The sequence below is a fragment of the Somniosus microcephalus genome, chromosome 4, assembly GCF_052327205.1.
Source record: "Somniosus microcephalus isolate GS21.2 chromosome 4, FLI_Smic_1.0, whole genome shotgun sequence".
Lineage (NCBI taxonomy): Eukaryota > Metazoa > Chordata > Chondrichthyes > Squaliformes > Somniosidae > Somniosus > Somniosus microcephalus.
In genome coordinates, this window is record NC_140990.1 from 335479838 (window position 1) to 335496963 (window position 17126).

General features: G+C 44.6%; 1 protein-coding gene across 2 annotated transcripts in view; it reads left to right on the plus strand.

Annotated features, from left to right (window-relative positions):
- gli2a (GLI family zinc finger 2a) overlaps positions 1–7446 on the plus strand; it is a 463484-nt gene extending 456038 nt beyond the window's left edge. For both annotated transcript variants that reach the window (XM_085986883.1, XM_085986884.1), the window contains 2 exons: positions 3108–3441; positions 3757–7446. In XM_085986883.1, the coding sequence (XP_085843009.1) occupies positions 3108–3441; positions 3757–6269 (2847 nt within the window). In that variant the 3' untranslated portion in view covers positions 6270–7446. The remainder of the gene's footprint in view (positions 1–3107; positions 3442–3756) is intronic.
- The last annotated feature ends 9680 nt before the right edge of the window (positions 7447–17126 follow it).

A 17126-nucleotide genomic window follows, 5' to 3' on the forward strand; every position in this document is an offset into this window, starting at 1 on the left:
GACGTACTAGTGACAATATTTATGAATGGCTCAGGCTTTCCTTAATATAGTGTTGCTAAAAAAAAACTGTTGTATTCCTGTCCGGGTGTGCTTATCTTTTGCCCTGCGCTTGATAATCAAGCTTCCGCTGAAGTAGAATTTTACTGGTCACAAGAATAAGATGTGTGTTTCTGTGTGGCCATGTCATTGCAATGCATTTGAAACTGTCACTGGTATTGGGATCAGAGATGGGAATACCGTTCTTCCTCCAGAACTCAAACCACTTCCATTGTGTTTGCACTGGGACAGGACTAGCACAGTCTTGGTGGGAAATATTGACCAGTGACTTTGGTGTATTTTTAAAACATCTCCTATTAGCAAGTAGATGAGAAATGTCCCACCTGTGTAGTTCTCCTGATAACCTAGTGTGTAACAACAACAACAACAACTTGCATTACTATAACCTTGTAACGTTGGAAAAATTCCCATGGTGCTTGAGGTGTAAAGGCTCCACAATACAAATTAGAAAGTCCCCGGTTTGATTACCTAGAGTCATGGGCCTAGAAATTCAGTTTGGGGCGGCCAGCTCGCTCGCGCCCAGAAAGTACCGCTGCGCGCGGAGCCACTTGCGCCCGCCGGAAATTCAGTTTCAGCGCCCCAACTCGAAGGCGGCCGCTATTCAAGGGTTTTCTGATCGCTGTTTGCGGCCGCTGCGGAAGAGGCGGCCGCAACTAAATATGGCGGTCGGGCCGGTAGCGGGGCGGTAGCGGGGCACTGCGCACACCGATGACGTCATCGGTGGCGGCGCAGCGCTACTGGCTAACGCCGCCATTACCGCAGCGCTGAATATCGGCGAAAGCTCAGCAAGTGGCGCAAAAGCCCTCTTTGGGCGAAAACTGGGCGCAAAGCCTACTGAATTTCTAGCCCATAGTGTTATACAGCACAGAAAGAGGCTCTTCGGCCCATCGTGTCTGCGCCGGCCATCAAGCCCTGTCTATTCTAATCCCATTTTCCAGCACTTGGTCCGTAGCCTTGTATGCTGTGGCATTTCAAGCGCTCATCTAAATGCTTCTTGAATGTTGTGAGGGTTCCTGCCTCTACCACCCTTTCAGGCAGTGAGTTCCAGATTCCAACCACCCTCTGGGTGAAACCTGTAGTGTTGAGTGCACTAATCTCAGCTAGTGAGCTACGATTGGCCTCAATGTCGCTGTTTTCATTTTAACTACCATTTTAACTTCCATTATTGGCTGTAAAGCCCTTTGGGATGTCCTAAGGTCGGGGAAGGTAATCTGTAAATGCAAGTCTTCCTTTCTTTAACTTCCATTCTGTTTTCATTTCAGGCCTCCTGCATCTGCAGGGTTAATTTTCTTTCTCCAACTTCCTCCATATTCTTGCCTTTTTTCTTGTGTGTGCCCGTCCCCATAGCCCGTAGCTTTCCAAAGTTCTTAAGCTATTTTCAGGTTCTTTTGTTGATTTAATGTCTTTCAGTTGCCCCACTGAGCTATTCTCTAACCATTTTCTCTTAAAAGTATGTTTGCAGGTCGCTCAACCCATTACCTTCCTCTCTCTGATTGATTGGATTATCTATTGTTTCTACCCCTACTTCTCCCTTTTTCATCCCAACTGTACAAAGGGGCTTTCTGTTCCATGCAGATGCTGATTGTCCTGTCGTGTGTTCCAGCATTTTTCTGCTTATGTTCCAAAGTTACTTGACGATCTTAAAAAAAAAAAATCCAAATTTAACTAATTTAAAAATATATTTTTTAGCAACATGCAAACCATTCAGATAACCTCGTCCTTGCTGGAAAATGGCCTTGGGAATCTGAGTGGGTTAGTGTACTGATTGATGGGATGAAAGCTCCCTCTGTTGGCTATGGGTGGGCCTCTGTGAAATGACCTTGAGCCGTCACAGCCCAGTCCCCGTTCAGCATAGGAACTAATTGTCACTGGGTAAATAATCTCAGAGAGTCATGAGGACAGCTGCTGTGGGTGGAGAAGAAATTTGCACGAGTACACCAGAGTGCTATTCTAAGTTAGGAGTTAAGGTTCATTGTTGGACAGAGTAGAGAGAGTGTTTGGATCCTGCTGTGCTAATATCAGACTTGCCGATTCCCCTTTTCCTCATTTACCTAGCCAGGGGCCGTTTTGATGGTTCCCCCTGCGACCTTCCACTTCCACCCGCTGGTGTTGACATAATTCCCACCGGCTTCGGGTGGGAGTCAGCGTTGGGGCGTGTAAATGGTACCTAGGACTCTGGCCCCCGATTCCCACCCCAAGTTAAAATCGATCCTTCGGTGTCTAAAGTGGAAAGCTGTCCCATTTCTCATCACTGATATATTTTGTCTTAATGAGCACAACATACCTATACACATGTTAAACACAAAGAGAATAGCCTAACGAGTGCAGCAGGACAACTTTCAAGGCTTTGCCTAGCCAGCACGTACTTGGGACAATTATTTGCAGCTGACGACAGCTTTCATGGGCTTGAGGTTGCAACTGCAATGGTGAGTTAGGTGGTGTCTTAAAAAAGACATACTTTCCTGATGGCTCAAGAGGCTCTGCCTCAGGAAGGTCTCAGGATTAATTCTCAGTGTGTACTGAGTTAGCTCAGGGAAACTTTAGAAGCTCCAAATAGGAGCTGAAGCCCTCCTTGATTAGAGAAGGGAAGATCAGCTTGGCCACCTGCTCCTGATCATGGTGAGGTGACTCCCTCTGTAGTGGACTTCATGTGAGGACAGGATCTGGCTCTGCTGCGATGTCCTTCATAATTGGAGGGGCGGCTCACCACCACCTTCTCAAGGGCAATCAATCAGAGATGGGCAATAAATGCTGGCCTTGCCAGCGATGCCCACATCCCATGAATGAATTTTTTAAAAGGATAGCGCTCATTGTGAAGGCTCACAAATAATGCCCACTGAGCAAGCTAGTTGAGGGTCACCAGTGCCTAGGGCTTGTACCCCAGCAAGGAATCAATGCCTTCAGGAATGGAAGAATTAAGAAACTTACAATAATTGCTGTATTACACATAGTAAATTTTGAAGTAATATTGCAAACAGTTGTGTGATCTTTGTGTTCATGTCCATGGATGCTGATTGGAACCCTGAAAGAATCTATTCTTTTCACCTCAGATGTATCAGTCCAGCCCTGGTGGCCAATCTTCATGCAGCAGTGAACCATCGCCACTTGGCAGCACCAACAACAATGACAGTGGAGTAGAAATGAACATCAACAGTGGAGGTAGCCTGGGAGATTTGACCGCATTAGATGATTCTCCAATTGTGGACTCCACTGTTTCATCTGGAACTTCAGCAATCAGCCTTCAGTTGAGAAAGAACATGACAGCATCCCAAAGACTTGAGCAACTAAAGAAAGAAAAATTGAAGCAGGTTAGAGATATTCCTTCATGGGCAAACCCAGTGCCACCAGTCAAAAACACCAAGCTGCCTCTCATTCCCATGAATGGTAAGTTGTTTTTTTTGGGGCTTGGCTAGATAGTAGAACCCTTTGCAATTTTTTAAAACTTCACATTTTAATGGTAACAATCTATTTGGTTAAATATTTACATAGGACTACGTAGCATTATATAGAATTTACAGCACAGAATCAGGCCATTCGGCCCAACTGGTCTGTGCCAGTGTTTATGCTCCACATAAGCCTCCTCCCACCCTACTTCATCTCACCCCATCTGCTTATCCTTCTATTCCTTTTTCCCCTCATACACTTATCTGGCTTCCCCTTCATCAAGCAGAACTTAATGTACGTTTTATATATTTTCAGGAACTTCACTGGAGAATTCAAGTATTGGTGGTTCTACTGCTGTGTTGCCTAACCCCAGAATAATGGAACTGTCCAACAGTGAGATCACAGTTTTGAATCAACTGAATGAGCGCCGTGACAGTACTACAAGCACCATCAGTTCGGCTTACACAGTCAGTCGGAGATCCTCTGGCATTTCCCCTTACTTTTCCAGCCGCCGTTCCAGTGATGCTTCTCATGTTGGTGGCCGTCCAAATAACATCAGCTCTGCTGACTCTTACGATCCCATCTCCACTGATTTATCACGGCGATCCAGCGAGGTCAGTTACTGTGGTGGCCTGCTCAACCTCACGCCAGCTGAGCAGTACAGGCTGAAGGCTAAATATGCCGCTGCAACCGGTGGACCGCCACCAACACCACTGCCAAATATGGAACGAATGAGTCTGAAGGCAAGAATGTCTCTCCTAGGTGAAGGCCCCAATTCCGTGTTTTCTCCCTTTCCTCCCCCTGCTGCTCAAAGACGATGTAGTGATGGCATTCCACGTGCGTATGCCGCAACAGCGCTGAGGCCTCATGAAGTAGTTGGCAATACTGCGCGGCGGGCAAGCGATCCCATAAGGAGAACAGCTGTAGATCCGTTGTCACTTCCAAGAGTCCAGCGCTTCAACAGCATGAACAGTATGAACCCACTGCCGTTACCACCAGCAATGGACAGACGACACTTCAGCCTTCAAAACGCCACCCGATCGGATGGAAGCCTCCACAGGTGTGCCTACTCACCTAGACCACCAAGCATCAGCGAGAACATTGCCATGGAAACAGTGGCAGGTGACATTGACGCTCAAGCTGTTGAGGATGATATAATGCTGCCTGATGATGTGGTACAGTATATCAACTCTCAGGAAAATCGATTGGCTCAAGATAATAATTCGTTCAATTTTACCAGTCAAATGCAGGGCTTCCAAGAAAATCTGAACATGCAGAATCAGAATATGTATGGCCAGCGTGGAATGGCAATGGTAGATAGTAACATGAATCAGTCAAGTTCTATGATGACACAATGTCAGATGAGTCCAGGGAGTCGACCATACCAGGGATCATCTAACATGAGCAAGAACAGCATGCCGGTTCAGTGGAATGAAGTAAGCTCAGGTACTGTTGATGTCATCCCTGATCAGTCAAAGCAGCAGTTCTCTCGGTCAAACTTGGCAGTAGTTCAGCAAAAGCAGATGTTTGACCAATACCAAAATCTCAACTCCGCTCAGCAGAATGTGACAATGAATCAGAATGAAATGGCTCTAGCACAACAGGGTTTAATGCAAAGAAATATCGGTGTAAATGGACAAAGGATGAACTATCTGCAGCAGCAACAGCAGCCTCAGCAGATGGGCTTGTGTCAGAATGCTAATCAACCTCTCAGCCCGCATCAGACTTTTAATCAGTCGAACCAAATGCTTAGTCCCAACGTTGCTAACAGAACCCTAAGCCAAACATCTTGCAGCAATATGCCAGTAAACAATAACATGGGTTCACCTGTGGCGACAGGCCCACAAGACTTTAAGCAGATAGCAATGATGCAAAACAAAGATGCAGCGATCAAAAGCTACGTACAGGCCCAGCAGGTCCGCGCGCAGATTCATCAGCAAATGACGGCCACGAATGAGGCGCCAATGACGATGAACGGTTGCCGTGGGAGAGGTGCACCCGGGCAAGGCATGCATATCGCAAGCCAACAGAACTTTGGGCCTCACATCCAATCCGGTAGGAATCCAGACCGCATTACCTTTGCTGCTCATGGAGGTTTAACCCAAACTAATTCCCATGTCAGCCCAAGTCAGCAGAATTTCAGCCAACCAGGGCAAAACATAATGAATTCTGTTGGGCACAACTTAAGTCGCGGAATGATGCAGCCCCGTCCTCCACAGGGTTCAAATCCATTAGTAAGACAGCATGGTCCGATTGATTCTTTAAACATGCAACAACAAAGTTATCTGCAAAATCCGCTCCAGATGAATGGCATGAGTCCTGGGCATGGACAATCTGAAGTCAGCCAAAATCGGCCTGGTAATCAACTATCAATGCCGTCTCAACAGTGTACTAATGATGGTTCAAACAGCAACTTGATGTTTTATTCTGGTCAGATCCACATGTATGAACAAAATGGCAACTTCAATGGCCAAATGGACTGTGCTATTCAGCAGCAACAGCGTATGTCAGGTGTAAAAGCTACGGCAATGGCCTCACCAGGCACCAACCAGGTATCAAGCACTGTAAACTCCCACAGTCTAGATCACGCACAAATAGATTTCGATGCTATCATGGATGATGGTGACCATTCTAGCTTGTTGTCGGGCACCTTGAGCCCTAGCATTCTTCAGAACCTCTCCCAAAATTCTTCGCGTCTCACAACTCCCCGGAATTCTCTGGCTCTGCAGCCTATTCCAGCCGGGTTGACTAATATGGCAATAGGAGACATGAGCTCTATGTTGACTACCTTGGCTGAGGAAAATAAATTTCTTAATATGATGTCTTAATTGTTCAAGAACAGTAATGAACATTTTCCAATTTCAGATTCCAGCAGACTTCAAAGCGTGATGCTTAAAAACAGATTGTTTCGAAACATTAACATTCCTAGAGAAAGCAATCTTTTTTTTATAGACTTTGTATTTTAATGTATAAAAAGAAACCTTTATTCTGCAGAAAGAGAATCAGGACATTTTACAAAGGCTTATATATTTGTGAATAGGGATTTCCTGCTGTGTTTTGAAGAAATAGCTGGTGGATTGACATGTTATATCAAGAGGTGTGTTATTTGAAACAGGACTCTTGTTTTTTTTTTTGTTGCAAAGCACTGATACTGTACACTAGACCAAACAGGCAAGGGCACAAACCAAACACTGCCCACTTCTTCCTTGTAAATATTAGATGTGTGCTTTCTTGTATTTCATTAATGTGAACTCCCCAGTGTGTATCAGTTGATTCAATGTCATTGAAAAGTGTTCTAGTTCGGCTAAGGTGAAAAGAACGAAAGGTACATTGACAGGTACCATCAAAGCCATATTGTATACTGCTTCCTCTTCAGAGCTTAGCTCTTAATTATTCCGCACCTGGTAAAATATCATTATAAAACCTCATGACAATGCAGACTCAAAAGTTTGTGAACATTGTTCATTGTAAATGATACGGCACCGAAAAGCTAGGAATGCCCATATTATAGCATCAAGAAGTGCCTTACTATGTCATGTTATTTTCAAATAGTGAAGGCATTCTTTCAGTTTAAGACATTATGGAAACAGTTTCCAGCAATTTGCTTGTAATATGGCAGTGCTATTGGTACTATGCTAGTTAACATGCAGTGTTTTAATGAAAATAGTTTCTTTATGTGTGAGAATTATTGTGAAAGATATGCAAAATGTCTTTTCAATATATAGGAGCTGAAATGTGTTCTTTGTTGTGCGTTCTTAGTGCATAAAGCATCTCATGTAAAGAAATTTCAAACATTGGACAACCATTCCAGTCTGTAAATATACAACATGTTAAAACTGTGTTTTGAATAAGAGCGCCGAGCTGACTATTTTTGATCAACATGTAGCCTGGACATTTCCTGTAACCAACTCCTTTCAGCACACAGAATAGATCTAGCGATCTAAATGTATATACACTTTTTGTACAATAACAAACTTTTCTTTAATAAAAGCAATGTTGAATGTACGTCATTTTGCTTTCTTAAACCACAATGTGAGGAGCGCAGATGTTATCGTTTACTTAGAAACATAGAAGATAGGAGCAGGAGTAGGCCATTCGGCCCCTCGAGCCTGCTCCGCCATTCAATGCGATCATGGCTGATCATCCAAATTCAGTACCCTGTCCCTGCTTTCTCCCCATATCCCTTGATCCCTTTAGCCTTAAGAAATATAGAATTCACAAACAATTGGCACACTTGGCTAATACGTGACTAGAGTCGTCCAGTGAGAGTGTCCATCTTATTTACATTGGGTCCCCAAGTGGCCAAGCATTGGTTGATAATATTGGCTAAGGAATCAGAGTTGCCCCCTACTTATTCTGATATAAGGCCACATTTTTTTTTCAGTCAGCAGGGCATGTAGGTGGGAACTCAGTTTAGCACCTCCCCAAAGTTCAATGCCTTCAACAATGCATAGAATCACAGAATGTTACAGCACAGACGGAGGCCATTAGGCCCATTGTGCCTGTGCCGGCTTTGTTAGAGCTATCCAATTAATCCCACTCCCCTGCCCTTTCCCTGCAAAATTTTCCCTTCAAGTATTTATCCCATTCCCTTTTGGATGTTTTAACTGAATCTGCTTCCATCATCCTTTCAGGCAGTGCATTCCAGATCATCATAACCCGCTGCGTAAAAATATTTTTCCTCGTGTCGCCTCTGGTTCATTTGCCAATTAACGTAAATCTGTGTCCTTTGGTTACCGACCCTTCTGCCACTGGAAACAGTTTCTCTTTATTTACTCTATCAAAACACCTCATGATTGTGAACACCTCTATCAAACCTCCCCTTAACCTTCACTGCTCTAAGGAGAACAACCCCAGTTTCTCCAGTCTCTCCATTTAACTGAAGTAATTCATCCCTGATACTATTCTAATAAATCTCCTCCACACCCTCTCCAAGGTCTTGAGATCCTTCTTAAAGTGTGGTGCCCAGAATTGGCCACAATACTCTAGCTAGGGCCTAACCAGTGTTTTGTAAAGGTTTAGCAGTAACCAATTTAGCATTTCTTTTGCTATCACTATTTGGTATGAGCCTTATGCAGGCTCACTTAGTTAATTCTTGCCCTGCTAACCTGCATTGCTCCTCATTGCCAACAATTGACTTTAAATATCTTGTCCTTATTACAAATCCCTCATGACATCTCCTCACCCAACCTTTACAACCTTCTAATCCCATTTCACTTCCTTCTCTCTTCTGGGTCAGAACTTCGATGCATCCTTTCCCTTTACTCCACTATATTGGCAGAGCTTTCAATCATCATGGCCCTGCACTCTGGAATTGCCTTATTGTCTCCCTATAGTGCTCTTTTTCTACATCTCTACCCACCTTCAAAAATCTCTTCATCCAAGCCTTTAGTCACCTCCAAACTTTCTCTCAATTCCTGCTTGGTATCTGGCCCCCTCGCCCATCCCCACCTCTTGGCATCTCTTGCCTCTAAGTCAGAAGATTGTGGGTTCCAGCACCACTCCAGCGACCTGAGCATACAATCTAGGCTGGCACTCCAGGGGAGTACTGAGGGAGTGCTCATCAGGCGAGAGTTTGATGGATTCCTTGGACTAATCACAACCTTGTTGGTAAAGAAGGTGGAGTTTCTGGAAAGAGAGACTCTCTTTTATAGACAAACCTGGAATGTAAGAGAAGAGGAGCACTAAACGGGCAAGGCTTTATGAGAAGAGGGAGTTACTATTTCAGGAAGGTACAGGTAAGTTAAGGAAAATCCTGTAGAAAGATACTGAGATGCGAGAATGGGATCCTGGGCCATGATCTGCCCCTTCACAATTCATCAGATGAAAATGAAAGTCAAAAACGAAAAAAATATACAGATTCATATTAAGATAGGAGAACTTGGATATGGAGGGAAGGGTTAGCTCATGGGAATACAGTAAATTAATACGCCAATATCATTATTTAAGAACACCTAATCACTGGAGGAAGTAGTGGTGAGAAAAGTGGATGTGGAGTGTGGTGGTGTTGGAGGTGGCTAAAGCTAACATCAATCCTAATTTAACCCACTAGGTAGGCAAGGAAGGAGGGACATCTGAATGATGGGTCTCTTAATATTCTTCAATAGGGAACACTAATGTTATCAGAAATAACAACAGAAAATGCTGGAAAAACTCAGCAGGCCAGGCAACATCCGTGGAGAGAGAAATAGAGTCAATGTTTCGGGTCAAAACCCTTTGTCAAGACTCGACAAAGGGTCTTTGACCTGAAACGTTGACTCTATTTTCTCTCCACGGATGTTGCCTGGCCTGCTGAGTTTTTCCAGCATTTTCTGTTGTTATTTCGGATTTCCAGCATCTGCAGTATTTTGCTATCGTACTAATGTTATCGGGTAACTTTCTAGAAGCCAGATGGATTATGTATCCCAACAAACTGAATAAGTATCTAAAATGATATTATGAAGACTAAAGCACCTCACTATGCTCCAAGGAGTTCACCCGAAGGAGGATGAGGTACTAAGCCCAGATTGTTTGGGGAATAGAGTTTGAGTCTTGTTTGGGGAATAGAGCTGAGGTGTGATGTGTCATTTATGATGCTGCAAAAAAATTGACGATTTTGATGGGACAATATGTTTTATCAAATTGTATTAATGAGACAGTGATGAGCCGTTATTGGTGGCAAAAAAAATATTCCTTTGGACATGAGTTTCAGTGGATTTGTGTGGAGAAGAGCTATGAGAAATCGGAAAACAACTTTACAAGAAACCTGGAAATCCAAATAGTGCTGGGGCTGGGAGAATTGAAGAGAGCGCACAGGCCTCAAGGACTCTTGGCAGAGTGAGTCCACCTGGAGGGTTTAAACTAATGTGGCATGGGGAAAAGCAAGAGGTAATGGCTGCTTAGAAGGGAAAGTAAACTATAGGTAATAAAGAAGTGGAAAGATTGAACATGGTTAAATAGGGCAAGATAGTAAAAAATAATGAAATCGGGATGTAGAAAGGTATAAAAAAGGAAAAACTGAAAAACCGAAGGAATCAAAACTAAAATGGATATATATTGACGCACAGCGTATAAGGAAGAAAATTGTAGAACACTAGAGTCATTAATTAAAATAGAAAATTATGACACATGGCTGTAACTGGGTCAGAATTGACAATTAAATATACCTAGATATAAAACTTTTAGGGTGGATAGGGAAGGAAGAAAGGGAGGAGGTGTAATGGCTTAATTAGTGACAAAAATCATAGCATGGGCGCATATGGATTTAACTAGAGGAATGGTCCAAACAGCATCGCTTTGGACTGAGTTGAGGAATTGCAAAGGAATGGTCACATTAGATTACAGTCTGCGAACAGTGGAAATTTGAGGTTGAAATTTGTAGCCAAATTAGAATGGCATGTATTGAAAATTGAGTTATATTTGTAAGAGATTTTAATTATCCCAAAATAGACTAGGACAGAGAAAATGTTAGAAGAAAAAGGAGGTTTCTTTTTGCAATATGTCCAAGACTGTTTTCTCAATCATTACTTGAGTTAGTCTGGCCAATGTATTGGAGCAATAGGCGACCTAAAAGCAAAAAGCCTCTGTGATAGTTGAAACTTAAAACACTTTGTCCATCTAAACAGTAAAGATGACATAAAATGGGTATATTGAATCTGCATTAGCATATTAAAATGACCTTTTGTTTTAACAGGAAGCAGTCACTGACTTGCCAATATACAGGTAGACTACCTTTTATCCGAACTTCCGAAAACCGAAACCCTCTAAAAACCGAAGGTTTTTTCGTTCAGCGTAAGTCGTGCGCACGACATGACCAGAGTGGCGCACGACTCCGACCCCCGCCGAGGACCCCCCCGCCGACCCCCCCGCAGACCCCCGCCGACCCCCCCGCCGACCCCCCTGCGGACCCCCGCCGACCCCGACTCCCGCCGACCCCCCGCCGACCCCGACTCCCGCCGACCCCCCCGCCGACCCCCACCCCCGACGACACCCCCGCCGACCCACCCCCGACAAATTTCCCAGTCTTATAAAATACCTTCCGAAATCCGAAATTTTCCGAAAACCGAAACACGGCTGGTCCCGAGGTTTTCGGATAAAGGATAGTCTACCTGTATAACCATTTCCCTATCAATACACATTCAGGCAACCTATCTGGGTTCCCATCAACATGCAGTGGCAGTAATCAGATCACGTACACCAAGGAGTTTCAGAATAAGGAATATTTGAATTTTTTTTTAAATCTGGAAATAAAAAGCAGGTATCAGTAAAAGTGACCATGAAGCCATTGGATTGGCATAAAAACCCAACTGGTTCACTAATGTCCTTCAGGGAGGGAAACCTGCCGTCCTTATCCAGTCTGGCCTATACGTGTCTCCAGTCCGACGCCAACATGGTTGACTCTTAACTGCCTTCTGAACTGGCCTAGCAATCTACTTTAATCAAGGCATCTAGGGATGGGCAATAAATGGCAGCATTGCCACCGATGTCCAAATCCCGAGATTGAATAAAAATATGTTTGTATTACCCTAAGGTGCAAATATTAGCCAGACTGTAATGTAAATTCCAACCAGGTAGCACTTAAATCCGTGTGTTCTTTTATTAGTGTTAAGGAATTTAAATTATTAATCTAATACAAACAAATATGGGCATAGTGGTTAGCACTGTTGCCTCACAGCGCCAGGGACCCGGGTTCAAATCTGGCCTCGGGCGACTGTCTGTGTGGAGTTTGCACATTCTTCCTGTGTCTGCGTGGGTTTCCTCCGGGTGCTCCGGTTTCCTCCCACAGTCCAAAGATGTGCAGGTTAGGTTGATTTGGCTATGATAAATTGACCCTTAGTGTTAGGGGATTAAATACGTGGGGGTTACGGGGATAGGGTGGGTTTTGTGTCGGTGCAGGCTCGATGGGCCGAAATGGCCTCTATCTGCACTGTAGATTCTGTGATTCTGTGATTCTGTGAAATATATTGTCACAATCTTACCTCTTTTTTGGTAGACTACTAGGAGGGAATTCATTTTCAAATATTTGGGCATTAATCTTTGGAGGGTTTAACTTTAACAATAAATAGGCTGGTCTAAATATGGGGTTCCAGTGAATATCTAAATTGGTGATTTGAACAAGCTGAAGTAAAATAAACAAGGGACTTTAAGATGACTAGAGAGATGTCTAGCCTCCAGTGCCCACATTAGTATCCTGAGAGGCTACACGCTGCCAAGATCCTACCCATGTGAACCGCTTGCCCCACCCTCTTTAGCCAATCCACTGATCACTTTACCAAGGAACAACCCCGATCCTGCCAGCTCTCAATAAGTACTGCTAAGGAAATGTATAGAAATATGAGAGATCTTCATAGTTTGTATTTGCACTTACCACGTAGCCTTTACTGAACCATAACCCCAAAAAAGTCAACTTTGCAAATGTCAATAAAAACCTATAAAAAGTTAACAGAGATAGTGACTATTGCACTTAATATCATTGTTTGCTTTTTAAAAAATGATATTGCGATACATGGGGAAGATCAGCTCCTAGGTTAATCTGATACTGGAAATGCCACTTCTGAATCATGTATCACATAGAGTCGGGGGCCGGGGTAGGGGGGTGGGGTGATAATACTGTCCAAGAACAATACTCGGCTCCCAGTATGGGAGACAATAAAAAGCGATGACACTCTTACTGGAGAGGAGAAAGACATGGACAGTGTGGAAGGGATAGAGTCAGGAAAGAGACAGAAGCTGGGAGATAGACAGGTTATTGATCCTAAGGGTCAAAAGATAAAAAGAATCAAGGAATAAAAAACATGTAATGGAGGAACTGATGGGTCAAGGGGTACGTGTAGCATATGGAGATATTGTAATGGACAGAAGCTGTTGTCAGAATATAAGGAAGTAGAAGATTAAAAATGATAGTGTGAGGGTAACGTCAGCATATAGGCTAATGCAAGACTTTCTACTTGGCAATGGAGTTGAGTGTTTATTCTGAACAGAAGGAATGGTTTGTACAAAGTTATCCAGCTGCAAATATCTCTTGTGGGAGAGTTTCCTATTGTCAGCCACTGGGACCGTGGGACCACAAGGCACTTGCGTTGGTCTTGGGCCACAGCAACGGAAATACAAAAAATAATTGATTAATTGGCCTTCCCAAGTCACTTTTGTTAATTTAAAGTTTTTAAAATGTTAATGTTTTGAAGTCCGCAAGTGGTGTCCTCTGCAATTGGCCGAGCAGTTCCGCCTACTCCCGTGGGAGTGGGAGTGGTTGTGTGCATGTCCAAGATGCTCATCATTATACACTCACTTACATGCAGAAACTCCACAGGGATGCAGGAGTTCCAACATCTTCAATAAGTGCACTGAAATAAGCACAATGCGAACTGCTGCGGAAAAAGGAACCCAGTGCAAGCCTGGACTTAATAGGGGTGGGGGTTCCGCTTTGGGCGCAATCAGCGATTCCGGCGGAAATTGCGGCAATTTTGAAAAGTGTTTTTGTTCCCGAGTTTCCGCTCAAACCTATTTGCATATCTCCGAACGCAAAATCTGCCATGAACCAGCGCAACCGGGCAGCGTTTTAACACACAATTGTTTTTTTTCTTTAAAAAATATTCCTTGATATAGTTAAGAGTGGTAACTTGGTAAAGTTTGGCTAATACAGCTGATAATGGATTTAATCACAAAAAATAAACATTTTAAATCACAGTGTCAATCCCACCAGCTGTGAGTAACCTGATTTTATATTACTTCTTCTCGTGTCGTCTCGCTGTTCCCTTTGGGGGACAATGTGAAGTAGTGGAAGGTATTTGCAGGCTGATTAACAGTCTGACTGGCCGCCTTAACGCTCCTTCCATGGCCGTAACCATCTTTATACCAGCCGATAGGGTGCTCAGTCTTATACGGCGGGGGGGGTTTTATGGGCTCCCACAACCCATACGATGAGGGGGTCACCCACACCCACTGGACGCGAGTATCCCGCTGGATGTCAGCCCAGAATTCAAAGCTGGAGCTCCGAGTCCACTCACCGGGACTATCTGGGGTGGGGTTCAAACCCTGCACATTCTGGCCCAGAGGCGGGAATGCGACCACTGCGCCAGAGGCTCACTCCTTTTTAAATTGCTGAAAATGACTGTTAAAAATTATTCAAAACTATTTTCTAGCTGGATTGGGGTCCAGTAGTCAGTTCCTTAGTAAAAATTTTTTTTAATTCATTCGCTACCTTTCAAAATATACCTATTGGTGTCTGTGCGCCCAAAAGATCCAGCTTAATTTTTAGAGCCTCCTCGAAGGCCCGCAAATGAGCGCAACTAGCGGAAACTCCCAATGGTGATTAATTCACTCTGGGGGCGTGGCCAGTTTTGTGGGTGAGGCTTGCTTCTAGCGCGATGTTTTTAAAACCAGCGCAAAAGATTGCGGAAACTCAAAACCCTCATCCATGTTTTAGTCACCTCCCTGTCATTGCTGACCTACATTGGCTCCCAGTCCTGCAGTGCCTCACCTGTAAAATTCTCGTCCTTGTGTTTAAATCATTCCTTGGCCTCATCCCTTCCTATCTCTCCAGTGTTACAATCCTACCTGTCCTTGACATCTGTGTTTCCCTGACTCTGACCTCTTGTGCATCCCTACCTCTCTTCACGCCACCATTGGCAGCTGTGCCTTCAGCCACCTAGGCCGCACGTTCTGGAATTATCTCCCGAAACTGCTCCACCTCTCTGTAATGATCAATAACATGTCATTCTATAGTGGACACTAGGTGGAGCCGCAGAGCTGTGTAGAGCTGTATATAGCTGTATGTATAAGACTACACTACCCAGCTGTATGATATTAAGACTACATTACCCATGAGGCACTAGGCTACCCACAAGGCAGCAGTCAAGATGGAAGCCTCTACAGATACTGTACCTAGTCCACATGTGCTCAATAAAGTAACTAGCAAAAGCTAGCTGTGTTCATAATAAGAATGTCTATTTATTAATGAACATAAGACTCTCCACCTCCTTCTCCTGCTTTAAGACCTTCCTTAAAAGCCCACCTCTGACCAAGCCTTTGGTCATCACTCCTAATATGTCTTTCTTTGACTCAACATCCATTTTTCCCCCCCACGCTTCTGTGAACTGCCTTGGGATGTTTTTTCTATGTTAAAGCTACTGTATAAAAGCAAGTTGTTGCTTCCTGCACACAAGTCCTGCAGCTCTGTTGATTTAAAGGCGGGGGTGGTGGGTGGAGAATTTGGGGAGGACTGTCTCTAAAATCAGCATTTCTAGATGGTTCGATGCACATGCAGTGGAATCAACTGGTTCTGGCAGTTGTCTCTGGCACAGCAGATTCTGTGGTAACACTCAGCAAACCCTACTGTCAGCTATTTGCCAATTCACTCTTCAATCCACGTACTTACCAAACACAAACTTTAGCTACTTGGAGTCAGATACGGATACAGAGTATTCAATTTCTAAATCAGCTTCTCTCTGTTCCTTTGCTACCAACTGCCTCACCTCAAACATGCAGGGTGGTCTGGGCTCCAGATGTCTCCGGTGGTATTATTAATATTATTTCACGATTGCCCAGCAAAGGATACTCCTCCTGCAAAACACCTCTGGTTAGTCATAGAGGCATAATGGCGCAGAAGGAAGCCATTTGGCCCATCGAGTTTGCATGTTCTGCAAGCTTTCCCTGTTCTGAGGAGGAGTCCTTCAAAACTGTAAAGCTGTGGCGGAGCCACCAAAGGACTCAGAGCGGTTGTACATAATTCCTTTAACAGCAATGTAGTTAATGTCTGTGTCTGTACCTTTAATTACACTGTTTGACTGTACAATGTCTAGTTACCTTTACAGCGCGGTTTCAACGTGATGACGTCATGCCGTTAGTCACGTGATTCCCCAATGGCAGGAAGAACGTGATGACGTCATGACATCAGCCTTCTGACCAGGGGATCAGTCCTCGTGGAGCCTTCAAGGAGAGCAGACCTGTATTCGATGTATTCCAGCAGTTTCTAGTTAAAACCTGTTTTGTTCCATTAAAGGTCATTGTTTTAATTGCCTGAGTCGAACTCAGTCTCTTCGATAGGAACCTCCGTTCCTACATTGGTGACCCCGACTTCTACGAACAATTTTCGTGGAAGATTCATCATGGACACGAACGCCGTGACTCTGAAACTGCCACAGTTCTGGGAGCAACAACCAGACGCCTGGTTTATCCAGGCTGAAGCCCAGTTCGCCATCAGGAACATTGTCGCGGATCAGACCCGTTATTATTACGTGGTCTCCGCCCTCGACAGCGCAACTGCCTCACGGATCCTCAGCCTCTTCGGTAGTCCTCCTACTGACAGCAAGTGTGATGCGATTAAGGCGCGATTGCTTCAGGTCTTCGGGCTCTCGAAGTCAGAGCGCGCTCGCCGGCTCATCACGATGCCTGGCCTCGGGGACTCCAAACCGTCCGAGCTCATGAGCCACATGCTCATGCTCTTGGGTGCCGAACCGGAATGCTTCCTCTTCCAGGAGCTTTTCCTCGGCCAAATGCCGGAGCAGGTACAGGCTGCCCTAGCCAGATCCGACATTACAGACTGCGCCGACCTTGCTGCTGAAGCCGATAAGATTTTCACGGTAACCCAGCAGTGCTGCGCGGCCACGAGGCGCCCATCCCCCACAGACTCGGTTCCAGCTCCTCCTGCAGTGGGCTGGTGCTCCTACCACGCCCGTTTTGGCGCGAAAGCACGACGCTGCCGCTCC